Source organism: Rhinoderma darwinii, chromosome 3, assembly GCF_050947455.1.
Source record: "Rhinoderma darwinii isolate aRhiDar2 chromosome 3, aRhiDar2.hap1, whole genome shotgun sequence".
Classification (NCBI taxonomy): Eukaryota; Metazoa; Chordata; class Amphibia; order Anura; family Rhinodermatidae; genus Rhinoderma; species Rhinoderma darwinii.
The window spans coordinates 243,815,362-243,829,866 of record NC_134689.1 but is presented as its reverse complement, the minus strand read 5'-3'; the positions used below and the strand labels follow the sequence as shown (position 1 = coordinate 243,829,866).

Genomic DNA, 14,505 nt, shown 5'->3' with positions numbered 1-14,505 from the left:
AGGACTCTCCACAACTGGACTTCCTTTTAAAACATCTATGCCATTAAACTTGGAACAGAAAATCCATTTTAAAACTTGACGTAGCGCTGGATCCTACTCTTTCCCTGTTGTTTATCTACCGTGTGCCGACACGAGGATCCGAGTGCCATCCATAACACACCGGAGTGTGTTAGGTGAGCTGGAGGTCTCCTCCCTACTTTCTATTGTATTGCAAGTTCGTTCTACTTTACCTCTCGAGCTCCCTCCATTCTAGTGATTCCAGGAGGAACACTAGCAAGTCCATACATATGTCAAATATACAAGTCCTGTCATAAGCAAGTTTGTAACAAGTAAGGCTAAAAACATCATTAACTACTGTGATTAAGTGGCCACAACTGATCAACAAACTAATATCGTTTACTATTAGTACCTATACATTGTGTCTAATGAGCTGGTTGATGAATTTGACCTATTTTTGATTTTAATTCACTCTCCACAACTGGACTTCCTTTTAAAACATCTATGCCATTAAACTTGGAACAGAAAATCCATTTTAAAACTTGACGTAGCGCTGGATCCTACTCTTTCCCTGTTGTCAAAGCAAAAATTATTAAAGTAGTGTAACTAAAACAGCGCAAATCTGTAGTTAAGGGGACGGGCACAATCTAGCACTGCTTAATATAAGCAGCACTATGCAGCGCCTCCCCAAAACCAAAAAAATGCATAGTCCAAATAAAATGGATATCTTATATATAGTAATAATCTCCAGTGGAAATGAATTTGAAGCAGTGTCAGGTGGGATTTACAGAGATCTCATTTCAGTCAAGCTGGGTTCACACATAGCAGTGAAAATTAGATTATTATTTTTTTTTGCTTGGTACAATTTTGACGGAATTTAAAAAAAATTGGGGCAAAATTATGTAATGTTTTTTCCCCCTGGTTAGTGGCAAAGAAAACGCATTTTCACTGCAACCTGTGTACCCAGTTAAGAACACACGAGCAAATGTTTGAGGTGGAGAAAGTGAGAGACCCTGTGTATGGGGGTGATGGGGTCAGCAGCAGACATGGAGGAGGGGCAAATGACCCTGGACGATCCCACTGTTGGACAATACATACAGGCACATAAACACAGGGGCTGGGGGGAGGGCGTTAAATGAGATGGGGGATGATGGCGCAGGGAAAGGACCACAGCTGTCCTGGATTGGCAATCTTTTTACCTCCATCTCTACCTCCTGTGAGAACTCCTACCCGGGCGCTGCCACAGCAGATACTTTTCTCCATCCATGTCTATGAAGGATTATTTCTCTGTCCTTAGAGGCCTCTCTAATTTCCGAGTGTCGCCAACGTGGGACTGCTGGGTGGCTCCTAGTGATGCCGCACAGGCACACATAAAGAGCCTTATTGGCTCAATGTGCTGGTGCTTGACAGACGTCATTAGGAGCCGCCCGTCAGTGCCACACTGGCAGCACCGAGCGAGAGTTTAAATAAGTATATGAGGGGAGGTTCAGAGAGGACCTTTCCATATGTACTTATATCACCTCATCTACTGTGCCGCCATTGCCACCTCCACCCCCCCCCCCCCCTGCTTAAAATGAACTCTGTCTCGTGTGTAAGAGTAAACATGAGACTGGTTTCAAAGTGTTCAGAAGCATTATTGCGACCTCTGGTTTAACATATACGTGTGACATATGCCATACAGTGGCATCCACCACGCACAGGCTCCCATGTTAAAAAAAGAAAAAAGTATACCCTGTGGTAAACCTTTTTTTCCCGAATCCCTTATAATGGAATAGCGTAGTCTACTGCGCTATTCTATCCTTAAAAAAAAAAAGTATACTGATGTAATCCAGCCTGACGGAGGCTAACAAGGCACTTTTTTTGGCCTTCATCTTTACATTGAAACCCTATCGACACATTAAGCATGTATGCTGGGAGCTTTCCCGATGTACATGCTAAACGTAGGGCATAAATGTGGTGTGCACTTGGACCTAAGAATGGTCTAATACACAGACAACAAACCACTATATTGAAAATGGTGAGCAATTGAAACAAAGTAAAATGGATAGCTGTATAACTTTTCAATTATAAACAGATTAACATTACTAACATAAAACCTTAATGCCTATTTCTATCTTTATTCAGAATGGTGCTGGTCAACTAATCTACTATGAGCGTCCTGATCAACTTGGGCCAAAACTGTCCAACTACTCAATCTCTAACACCGCTGATCCTCATGGACTTGAGGTATGGTTCCTGATCATTAAGTTGCCTTCTGAGCTGCTTCTAGTTATGAAAGCCAGTGTCAATATTATCTTAACCTCTTAGTAAAATCGCAGTTTAACCACTTAGATGCTACAGTCAATAGTGACCATGGCTTCTAAGCCATCAGGAGAATTGCCGTGAATTGTCTTTTTTTGTCATGCAAAAGTTTTGTAGTGTATTGTACAATCAAATGTTTAGGTCTTCTAGTGGGACTAAAAAAAAAAAAAAAAGTTGAATTTAAATTTCTAGAATATATATGAAAAGTTAAGAAAAAAACTTTTCCTATTTTTTACATACAATAATTTAAATTTAAAAAAAATAAACAAAATTGGTATGATCGCATCTGTAACAATTAGAACTGTTAAAATATAATGTGTCAAAAAAAGGAAAACTGCCACAATTTATTTATTTATTTATTTTTTTGTGTTTTTTTTTTTTGGTATCCTCGTCTCCCTCAAAAAAATGAAACAAAAAATTGTATACACCCCAAAAGGGCACCAATAAAAACTGCAGATCGGCCCACAAAAAAAAATCCCTCACACAGCCCTGTCAATGGAAAAATTAATTATGGGTCTCCGATTATGGCTTCACAAAACAAATTAATTTATTTTAGCAAATTGTTTTTAATTTGTAAAAGTAGTAAAACAGAAACGAAATATATACATTTGGTACCTCCGTATTCGTACTGACCTCTAAAAAACATTTAACATGTCATTTTTCCTGTATGTTAAATGCTGTAAAATCGAAAGACCAAATAAATGGCAGTATTTCAGTTTTTTTGCCATTCCACCTCACAAAAATTTTTTGGAGAGTTTTTTTAGTACATTATATGGTACATTAACCCCTTAATGACCAGCCTATATTAAACCTTAATGACCAAGGTATTTTATAAATTTTTCCATCGTCGCATTCCAAGAGCTATAACTTTTTTTTTTTTTTACGCCGACATAGCTGCATACGGACTTGTTTTTTGCGGGACAAATGTTATTTTTTAAGAGCACCGTTTTGGGGTACATATTGTTTATTGATCAACTTTCATTAACTTTTTTTTTGTGGGGGGTAGAAAAAAACCCTGAAATTTCGCCACTCTTTTTTGCGTCCTAAATCTACGCCATTTACCGTGTGGTATAAATAACAAATAACTTTATTCAGCGGGTTGTTACGATTGCAACGATACCAAATTTGTTCAGATTTTCTATGTTTTACTACTTTTACACAGTTAGGCCGGATTCACACGAGCGTGTGCCTTTTGCGCATGCAAAAAACGTGGTGTTTTTCCTGCGCAAAAGGCACTTGACAGCTCCGTGTGGCAGCAGCATATGATGCGTGGCTGCGTGCTTTTCGTTCAGCCGCCATCATTATGACACTCCATTTGGATGTTTGTAAACAGAAAAGCACGTGGTGCTTTTCTGTTTGCATTCATCCTTTTCACTGCTGTTGCGCGAATCACGCGCATCCCACGGAAGTGCTTCCGTGTGGCATGCGTGGTTTTCACACACCCATTGACTTCAATGTCTGCGTGATGCGCGAAAAATGCTCAAAGAACGGACATGTCGTGACTTTTACGCAGCGGACCAACGCTGCGTAAAGATCACGCACAGGTCTGCACGGCCCCATAGACTAATATAGGTCCGTGCAAAGCCTGTGAAAATCACGCGCGTTGCACGGACGTATATCCCGTTCGTGTGAATAAGCCCTAAAAACGTTTTTTTTTTTCAAAATTAATTGTTTTTGTGTCTCCGTATTTGAACAGCCATAACATTTTTCGCCGATGCGGTCGTATGAGGGCTTTTTTTTGGGGGAAGAACTTATAGTTTTTATTGGTACCATTTTGGAGTAGATGCAACTTTTTGATCACTTTTTATCACATTTTTTTTAGGTCAGGATTCACAGAAAACAGCAATTTTTCCATTGTTTTTTTATATTATTTTTTTATGGCATTCACCGTGCGGTTTAAATAATGTAAACGTTTTATAGTCGGGATCGTTACGGACACGGCGATACCAAATATGTCTAACTTATTTGCTTTATTTTGTTTTTTTAATAGTAAAGCATTTTGTAAGGGGAAAAGTGGGTTTTTCATTTTTTTTTTAAACTAGTCCCACTAGGGGACTTTAATATGCGATTCTCCGATTGCTATTATAATAGACTGCAATACTTTTGTATTGCAGTGTATTACTGCCTGTCTGTTTGAAACGGACAGGCATCTGCTAGGCCATACCAGAGGCATGACCTAGCAGGCATTCACTACAGGCAGACCTGGGAGCCTTTTTTAGGCCCCCGGCTGCCATCGGAGACACAGACACTCGGCGATCTTATCGCTGGGTGCCGGTGGCATGAGAGGGAGCTCCCCACCTCTCTCCAAAACCACTCAGATGAAGCGCTCGCTATTGAGTGCTGCATCTGAAGGGTTAAACGGGTAATACTTATATCGATCTCACACGTTCGAGCAGGGACGCCCCCAGCTACATCTGTTAGTGGCCGCTGTGAAAAGGCGTATTGGCGGTCACTAATGGGTTAAATGGAACTATTAAAAAATACAACTCGTTCCACAAAAAACAAGCACTCCAACAGCTATGTCTAGAAAGCTCAAAGTCAAGAATCGCAATTAACATGAATAGAAAATTTGATTCACATGTAGATGGCCAACATCTATTCTCCTAATGCCATTAGAAGGTCCTATCCATTGGTTTCATGTGAATAAAGTGTGATGGCTAATAATTTCTGATTCACCAGACTGCAGCTCCTTGATTTTGCTTAATAGGAGAAGAAAGGACTGCTGGTGGATCTGCATATTTTTATTTTCCCATGATGCTACAGCAAAAAAATACTGTTAAAGGAATGGTGTCCCGAAAAAAAATTTTTGATATCAATTTGCATTTAGTGTTTTATTATAAAATCTTTTATTTATTTGTGTGTTTGTTTTTTACTTTTTTCTTTTTTCTAACTTTTACTTCACTATGGGGGCTGCCATTTTGTTTTTCATCTCTGTATGTGTCGTTTAACGACACATACAGAGATGGAATACGGCAGCTACAGTGCATAGGAGTCAATGAACGGGAGCCGTTCCATTGACTTTGCTCTATGGCTCTGTCCTGCGCAGACGCAGGTCAGAGTCACACAGAGCAGAGCAGCTGTTTGCAGGGAGAGAGCAGGCGCTATCCTGAAGACCAGCTGCACTGCAGGTAAGATGTGTGTCTCTGCATGTCCCACTCTCTACCTCACAGACCCCCGCTCTCGTGACCCCCGACCCCTCTCAGTCTCAGCACAATTAGAGATATTTATCGTTCAGGGGTCTGGGAAAGCTGGGTGACCACCATTACCCCTCCTACTGGAGTGTGAGATTCATTAGTCACATCCCCAAACACACTCCACTAGGAGGAGTAATGGTGGTCACCCAGCTTTCCCAGACCCCTGAATGATAAATCTCTCTAGTTGTGCTGAGACTGAGAGGTTCATTAGTCACATCCCCAAACAGTCTCAGCACAACTAGAGAGATTTACCGTTCAGGGGTCTGGGAAAGCTGGGTGACCACCATTACCCCTCCTACTGGAGTGTGAGATTCATTAGTCACATCCCCAAACACACTTCAGTAGGAGTAATGGTGGTCACCCAGCTTTCCCAGACCCCTGAATGATAAATCTCTCTAGTTGTGCTGAGACTGAGAGGTTCATTAGTCACATCCCCAAACAGTCTCAGCACAACTAGAGAGATTTACCGTTCAGGGGTCTGGGAAAGCTGGGTGACCACCATTACCCCTGCTACTGGAGTGTGAGATTCATTAGTCACATCCCCAAACACACTCCAGTAGGAGTAATGGTGGTCACCCAGCATTCCCAGACCCCTGAACGATAAATCTCTAGTTGTGCTGAGACTGAGAGGTTCATTAGTCACATTCCCAAACAGTCTCAGCACAACTAGAGAGATTTATCGTTCAGGGGTCTGGGAAAGCTGGGTGACCACCATTACCCCTCCCACTGGAGTGTGAGAGGTTCATTAGTCACATCCCTAAACACTCCAGTATGAGGAGTAATGGTGGTCACCCAGCTTTTCCAGACGCAGATATAACCAGGAAAGGGCTGGATGGACGGGCTGAGGGTGCACAGGGTTTTTGGTGACCCCCTCTGTCATGTGATCGGACCTAGGTTACCGGTTCATCAGACGGGGTTCATGTGACTATAAGGTGGGGTTCACACGACCGGGTCGCGCCCGAGCCCGATTGCCGGCCGGTAAAATCGCCCATTCTGCCCGGCCGGTTTGCATAAAGTTTTGCATCCGGGCCGGGCAGATCTGGACAGTGACATCAGCGGCAACTCCTGAAGGGGAATCCCCATGTGTTCGGGGATTCCGCTTCAGGAGTTTCCCCTGATGTCACTGCCCAGATATGGACAGAGACATCAAGCGCTCTGTCCAGGAGCGGAATCCCCGAAAACACGGGGATTCCGCTCCTTCAAGGAGCTAAAGTGCGGCTAGCACATAGCAGAGCGGGGAGATACCTCCCTGCTCTGCTATAGTGGCGTCGCTGCAGTAGTAGCAGCAGCTTCTAGCGGCGCCATCGAAGGTGTCGCCGGGCCAGGGCGCTTTTAAAACAAGCAGGGGAAGGGAGCCAGCGCAGTGCTCCCTCCACCTGCTGTACACCCCGGCCCTGCCACACACTGTACAGCGCACAGCCATTCGTCAGAATGGCATCAACTCCTCCTCCTCACATGCACTCTGCGCTGTGAGGAGGAGGAGATAGAGCGCAAGCGCCGGAAAACCCGGCCATCACTCGGGACACATCCCGGTGATGGCCGTGTATTACCCGGCCCCATAGACTTCTATGGGAGCCGGGCGGCCGGGTACCCGGTCGAAGATAGAGCATGTCCTATTTTTTGACGGCCGTTTTTCCAGGCCGTCAAAAAATCGGTCGTGTGAATAGCCCCATTAGGGGTCTATTATTCCTAATGCAGCCGGGTGCCGGCCGATTTATGAACGGCCGGCACCCGGCCGGGAAACCCTGTCGTGGGAATGAGGCCTTACTCTGTCCATAACAAGAGACAGTGCATTCAGGACAAGCCCTGCCCTCATGCCGTAGTTATGGTTCTGTCTGCGGTGATGGCGGTGGGTGGCTCTGACACCCGCCTCCCCCGTCGGGTCATCTCAGGACAGAAGGGGTGTCCGGATTGGAGACACTGCGCCGCACCTGTCCTCAGGTTGTGTCTGGTATTGCAGTTCACCTCCATTGAAGTGAATTGGACAGAGCTGTAATACCACACACGACCTGAGGACAGGTGCAGCGCCATGTTTTCCTGGACGACCCCTTTAAGACTTTTCCCGTGTGTGTATGTGGCAGAGCGGAGTGTGCACGGGCGCCGGTGATACTTCATAGCCGCTTATCAGCTGTTTTGAAGAATCAGCGGCGAGCACCCCCCCCCCCACACACACACACACACACACACACACACACACACACACACACAAATCCCCCAAACACGCAAAATCAGGTGTAATCAAGCGTTTTTTATGCACGTAAAATGTTACAAAAAAAAAACATGTCAAATACACGGCGTGTGAACCGGTCAACTGAAAAGTCATTCACTTCACTTTCATCATTCTAAGGCTGGGTTCACACGACCTCGATTTACGCCTGAAAAGACGGCTCCAATACGTCGGCAAACATCTGCCCATTCATTTGAATGGGTTTGCCGACGTACTATGCCGACGACCTGTAATTTTACGCGTCGCTGTCAAAGGACACTTCTTGGGACGTAATTTGAGCCGTTTTTCATTGAATTCAATGAAGAACAGCTCCAAATTACGGCCGTAATTGACGCCTCGCAAAACGCGAGTACGAGCAATTACGTCTGAAATGACGGAGCTGTTTTCTCCTGAAAACAGCTCCGTCATTTCAGACGTAAATGCAGTTAGCGTGTGCACATACCCTAGGGGTATGTTCACACACAATGTTTTCAGCTGAAAAATCGGAGGCAGAACGCCTACAAGCATCTGCCCATTGGTTTCAATGGGAAATACGGCGTTCTGTTCCGACAGGGCGTTTTTTACGTGGTAGTTTTCCAAAAACGGCACGTAAAAAGACGCCCGACCAAAATGAAGTGCACATCACTTCTTGGGACGTTTTTGGAGCCGTTTTTCATTGACTTTATAGAAAAACAGCTCCAAAAACGGCCGTTAAAAAACGCGAGTTTGATTAAAAAATGGCTGAAAATCAGGAGCGGTTTTCCCTTTGTTTAGTAAGCGTGTGAACATAAACTTAGCCTTTTGGTGTGTCCTAGAACTTCTTCCAGCTGCAGAATCACACCCAATATGGCTGCCGGACACTGCTTAGCAATTTGAAGACACCTTTACCTGGCTTGTGAGAGGGGGGGGTGAGGTTCCCTCCCAAATTTACAGCAGCTGTGAGTCAGGTTGCTTTGCCTTATTCACCTTGCTGTAATTCTGGGAAGTGCTCCCCCTGGTGCCCAACATTGGAAAACATGTCAAATTATTATTTAATTTTTAATACTTTCCACCATACGGAAAAAAAAAAAAATACAGCAAAAAACGTAAAAAATATAATAGAAATAAGTAACGACACTTAAAAAAAAAGGTTTAATTTGCGACACATTCCCTTTAAGCATATGTAAATGGTGGGTCTCATAAATATTTATATCTCTAGGCTGTATTGACTCAAGCTCTAGGAGTCCGTGGTAAAGTTGTGAAGGAACGCTTTCTCTTTATGGTGGGCCAAACCAGGATTCATCTCGACAGAGTAAAGGATTTAGGAGACTTTGTAGAGCTGGAGGTATGGAAACTTTCTATGTAGCTTATGTGTTAGACGTTACAGTACTATGTAATGAACAAAGTCAAACTAAATAACAACATGGATAAAAGAAACATTATCCACCTTGTTTTCGGTTGGGAAAAAATCCAGTTTTTGTCAGAAAAATATGGAACAGAATGCAGAGCTTGAATTGTCCGTAAACATTGTCTGTTCTGTTGAGGTTGCACATGGCACTTATGCTAAGCAAGCATTCCATGGTGTGAGGACAAGGCTGATGAATAGAAACAATGATGCAGTTATCACCGGTGCGAATGCTGTATGAATATTTTGGTGTATTTTACTAGACATGTTAAGGCACTTTCCTCTTTTCCTTATACCACCTTTTGGATGGCTTATTTTATGCCGGTTTTTTTTTGTGCCTAAAATTTGTCGCACATTGATTCATTTAAGCCACGCCCATTTGCAGTGGGACCACACCCTCTTTCATCTTGGTCACGCTTTGTTGGGCGAGGAGCAAAAAGTATCTTAAAAGGTTAATAATTTTGGCGCGTTGCATTGGCGAATTTTGAATTGTATCAACAAATGTCACCTTGAAACCGGTCATTTTCAGATCCTCTGAAAAGACTTACTATAGGAAGTGTTGACTAATGAGAATCCAATTATTACAGGTCTTATGCTTCAACCATATGGAAAACATGTGCAACATAGACCAAAATAGTTTTTCCAGCGCTACGCTAAACATACACACAAACTTTAGTCTACCAGTCTACAGATTCCTCTGACCTGAAGTCTTTATAAATACATAAAACCAGTATTTTTAATGTGCAATTTGTCTATTGTAATTTGTTTCATTGCTTTATCACAATGTATTTACCCACAAATGATGCAGGTTTTTGTTCTTTATTTGTATTACAGTCCACCTTTTTAGGTATACTAATTTTCAGATTTTGCAAAGAGCAATGACGCCATGAAAATGTTGGTTATAAAAAGTCAGAGACCGAGTGGAAAGACATTGCTACTGAGGAAGGCATAAAGTACGATCTCTGAAACGCGTTTTAGTCTCTTTTTAGGAGGCACCTCTAGAAATCCTAGAATCTCTAGTTCTGTGCCAAAAAATAATCACGGTACATCCCCCAACTATCGCTGAAACGAAGTGGCAGAAGTGCTAAAGTCAGCGCTGTGCCGCTTCGTTTAAGATCGGCTCTGCTCGGCTTTCCTTGGAAAGCCGAGCGAGAGGTGTATGGGTGCAATAGAAAGTCTGAGTGTACACGCTCACTCGGCAATCTGAGGAAAGCTGAGCAGAGCCGATCAGAAATGAAGCTGCACAGAACTTTAGCCACTTGGTTTTAGTGATCGGAGGGGGGCTTATTGCTCGGTTCCCCACCGATCAATAGTTTTATGATGGTGTGTTTACACTTTAAAAAAACCAAACCTGTGCTTACTAATAGTGAGGCTGAGTCAGGCAAATCCTACTCCTTGAATGGGTGGCTGCCTTCAGTATATTATATTGCATTACAGTTCAATGTGACATAAGATTGCTTTTAACCGCTATCATCAACTGCCGTTTATTGACACAACCATAGGAGCCAACACATTTTTAAACCATTTACTTTATTTATATTTGTGGGCATCTGCAGAAACCTAACACATAATTTTTTTAATGTACAATTGTATAGTATTGATTATAAAAAAAACATATATTATTTTTAGGTGTATATCTGTTACTGAATATTATCTGTCAGCTGGATATTGTAAATTTGTGTGTGTGTTTAGTGAAGCGTCGGAATTAATTTTTGTTTCTATTGGATTAAATTCCTTAAAGTAAGCAAGGTTTATCAGGCCGCTGTGTAATTAGTGGTCACCACAAGGGTGACATATATTATGCAGACATATGTAACTGCATGGCAAGAAGCTGGATACATCTGCCTGTTCAGTTTTATTGTGGATAAGAAAGTATTCCAATTAATACATTCTTTTGCAGTACAGAATAGTGTAGCAGGTCATACGTCCAATGCCCCATTTGTATAAACTGCCATTGGAGCACTATACGAAAGTTATTTTCTCTCAGATAACCTTCTCTTGTATTTGTTGTAATTTTATATTTCTACCATTTATTTATGTAGGTTGTTCTCACAGACGCCCAGACGGCACAAGATGGGGATTTGATAGCACGAGAGTTGATGAATTCTCTGAAGATTTCACAGGATAATCTTCTCACAGGAGCTTACATGGACCTCCTGCAAGACCTCCCGAAAAACTGATCATCATTAGAACTCCCTCATAAATCTAGTGCAAACAAATGGTGTAGATGTTGATAACCAAGTGGAGGACTACCAGATAGTTATGAATAGGAAGTAAAAATGTAGCTCTTTACACTATACCTGCTTTTATGTTTCAGGAAGTTTTTTATTAAGCATCAGTTTTGAACAAAAAGCAAACGCATATGTTTACATAAAGGGGTGCTCCCTCGGAGAATGAAAAATTGCATTACAGTATATTTACGTTTTACGAAACAGAATATAATATCCAGAATATAAAATGTAATGTCCAGAATGTAAACATTTTTACATATTAAATAACCTTGGAAAAGTGGAGAAAGAAGAAGAACCCCTGCAGTGCGACCACGGGAGCCATGTGGAGTAAAAAGCGGGGATGTATCATTATCTGAGGTCCTGAGTTCCTCTGTGTGCATTAGGGAATCTAAAGGGGGTTTTACTCTGGGCGGTTATCGGGCAGACAAGCGTTCATATCGTTGCCGATAATTGCCCTGTGTAAACAAGGCAGCGATCAGCAGATGAACGAGCAAACACTTGTTCATCTGCTGATCGTATCATTTTAAAAAAGTAAAATATTATCGTTGTCTACAGCACATCTCCCTGTGTGAACAGGGAGATGTGCTGTGAACATGATGATAATGTATTGTGACGAGTGATCGGAGCAACGACCGCTCATTCCCCATATATAGCTCTTTGTGTCAGGAGCAAACGAGCGCCGATCAACGATGTCTCGTTGATCGGCACTCGCTGCACCGGCCAAAATCTGCCGGTGTAATAGGGCCTTAAAGGGGTTGTCCGAGATACCATCATATTTTCAAAAACCCCTTTAACCCCTTCCCGACATCCGCCGTATATATACGGCGCTGCCGGGAAGGTGTTCCCACAAAGCGCAGTACAGTTACGTCGCAGTGATGGTGCGGGCTCAGAAGCAGAGCCGGCACCATCACCGCGGGGTGACAGCTGTATTATACAGCTGGCACCCTCCTGTAACTGCCAGGACCGGAGCTATTCTCCGATCCGGCTGATTAACCCCTCAGATGCTGCGCTCAATATTGCGCAGCATCTGATAGGTTTTAACCCGACCGGCAACTCAGTGACGCGTCCTCATAGGCTTGCTGTCAGTGAATAACTCACAGCGCTAATACACTGCACTACGTATGTAGTGCAGTGTATTAGAGTAGTGATCGGGGCATCAGGCCCTCAAGTCCCCTAGTGGGACAAGTCAAAAAAGTTAATAAAAATGTGGTAAAACAATAAAAACACACACGTTTCAAATAAAAATAAAGCTAAACTAGACTTTTTTCTCATAGTAAGTCTTTTATTATGGGAAAAACCGTAAAAATTAAAAAAAACTATACATAATTGGTATTGCCGCGTCCGAAACGACCCAAACTACAAAACTGTTATGTCATTTATCTCGCACGGTGAACGCGGTAAAAAAAAAACATGAAAAACAACGCCAGAATCTTTGTTTTTAGGTCACATCTTCCAAAAAATGCTATAAAAAGTGATAAAAAAGTCACATTTAAATAGTACTAATAAAAACGACAATCCGTCCCGCAAAAAATAATCCCTGACACCGCTTTGTGCACACAAAAATAAAAAAGTTATGGGTCTTAGAATATGGCGACACAGAAAACAAATTATTTTATAAAAAAAAGTGATTTTATTGTGCAAAAGCTGCAATACATAAAAAAAAAACTATGTAAATTTGGTATCGCCGTAATCGTATCGACCCGCAGAATAAAGCTAACATGTAATTTAGGGCTCACTGTGGATGCCGAAAAAAAAGCCCAATAAAAAACTTCCAGAATTGCTTGTTTTTGGTAATTTCCTTGATCAAAAAATGAAATAAAAAGTGATCAAAAAGTCGTATGTGTTCTAAAATGGTACCAATAAAATCTACAGACCGTCTCGCAAAAAACAAGCCCGCACACCGCTCAATCAACTGAAAAATAAAAAAGTTATGGCACTAGTAATGCGGTGATGAAAAACATCTCAATGCGCAGGCCGGAGGGGAACATTCCTTCAGTTTCAGGGCCCTAGTATTTAGGAATTAGGAAAGGGAAGGGACATAGCACATCCGCTGGAAGCGAGGGCGCCCGTATTATACCAGCGCAAAACTTTCCCAGTAATATTTCCCAAACTACGAAGGAGAAAAAGTCCCCAAAAGGTGCAGAGCATTACAAAAGGGGGATAAGAAAGAAAACCGTTTATTAGTGTGACACCGGCCTGTGCATAACGGATTGCTTCACATCGTAACACACATCTATGGATAAAATTTTATTATTTACCCAATTATTATACCCTCTTATTATGCCCTGATGTACTCCGCACAGATTACATATGCCACCACATTATAAACTGAAATACCAGCAAAACCCCAAACATAAAAACTACCAAGCAAAATCCATGCTCAAAATGGCGGTCTTTCCCTTCTTAGCCCTACAGTGTGCCCAAACAGCAATTTATGGCCACAAGTAAGGCATTACCATACCCGGGAGAACCCGCTTAACAATTTATGGGGTAAGATTCTCTAGGGGCACAACATATTGTGCGGTGAATGGGCAGATCAGTGGAGAAATTGCAATTTTCACTTTGCACCGTCCACTGCGTATTCATTTCTGAAAAACACCTGTGGAGTCTAAATTCTCACTACACCCCTTGATAAATGCCTTTAGGGGTGTAGTTTCTAAAACGGGGTCACTTTTGTTTGGTACATCAGTGGTTTTGCAAATGCAACATGGCGTCCGCAAGCCATTCCAGCAAAATCTACGCTCCAAAAGATAAATACCGCTCCTTTTCTTCTGAATGCTCCCATATATGTAAACAGCTGATTATAACCACATATGGGGTGTTACCGTACTCGGGAGAAATTTCTTTACAAATGTTGGGGTGCTTTTTCTGCTCTATTCCTTGTAAGAATGAAAAATGTTGATCTAAAACTACATCTTGTTGGGAAAAAATTTTTTTGTCATTTTCATGGCTTAATTCTAATTAATTCAGCAAAAAACCTTTGGGATCATAATTTTCACTATACCCCTAGATGATTCCTCAGGGGGTGCAGTTTCCCAAATGGAGTAACTTTTGGGGTGTTTCCACTGTACTAGTACTACAGGGGCTCAGCAAATGTGACATGGCGCCCAGAAACAATTCCAAAATCCAAATGGTGCTCCTTCCATTCTGAGCCATACCGTGTGTCCAAACAGCCATTTATGACCACATGTG

The 14,505-nt window shown here is 42.3% G+C and overlaps 1 protein-coding gene across 3 annotated transcripts in view; it reads left to right on the top strand.

Annotated features, from left to right (window-relative positions):
* LOC142749508 (uncharacterized) overlaps positions 1-13,117 on the top strand; it is a 42,492-nt gene extending 29,375 nt beyond the window's left edge. For 2 of the 3 annotated variants that reach the window (XM_075857620.1, XM_075857621.1), the window contains exons 3-5: positions 2,122-2,223; positions 8,897-9,022; positions 11,125-13,116. In XM_075857620.1, coding sequence (XP_075713735.1) covers positions 2,122-2,223; positions 8,897-9,022; positions 11,125-11,262 — 366 coding nt within the window. In that variant the 3' untranslated portion in view covers positions 11,263-13,116. Of the gene's footprint in view, positions 1-2,121; positions 2,224-8,896; positions 9,023-11,124 lie in introns of all 3 variants that reach the window. The other variant, XM_075857619.1, reaches the window with a different exon arrangement.
* The last annotated feature ends 1,388 nt before the right edge of the window (positions 13,118-14,505 follow it).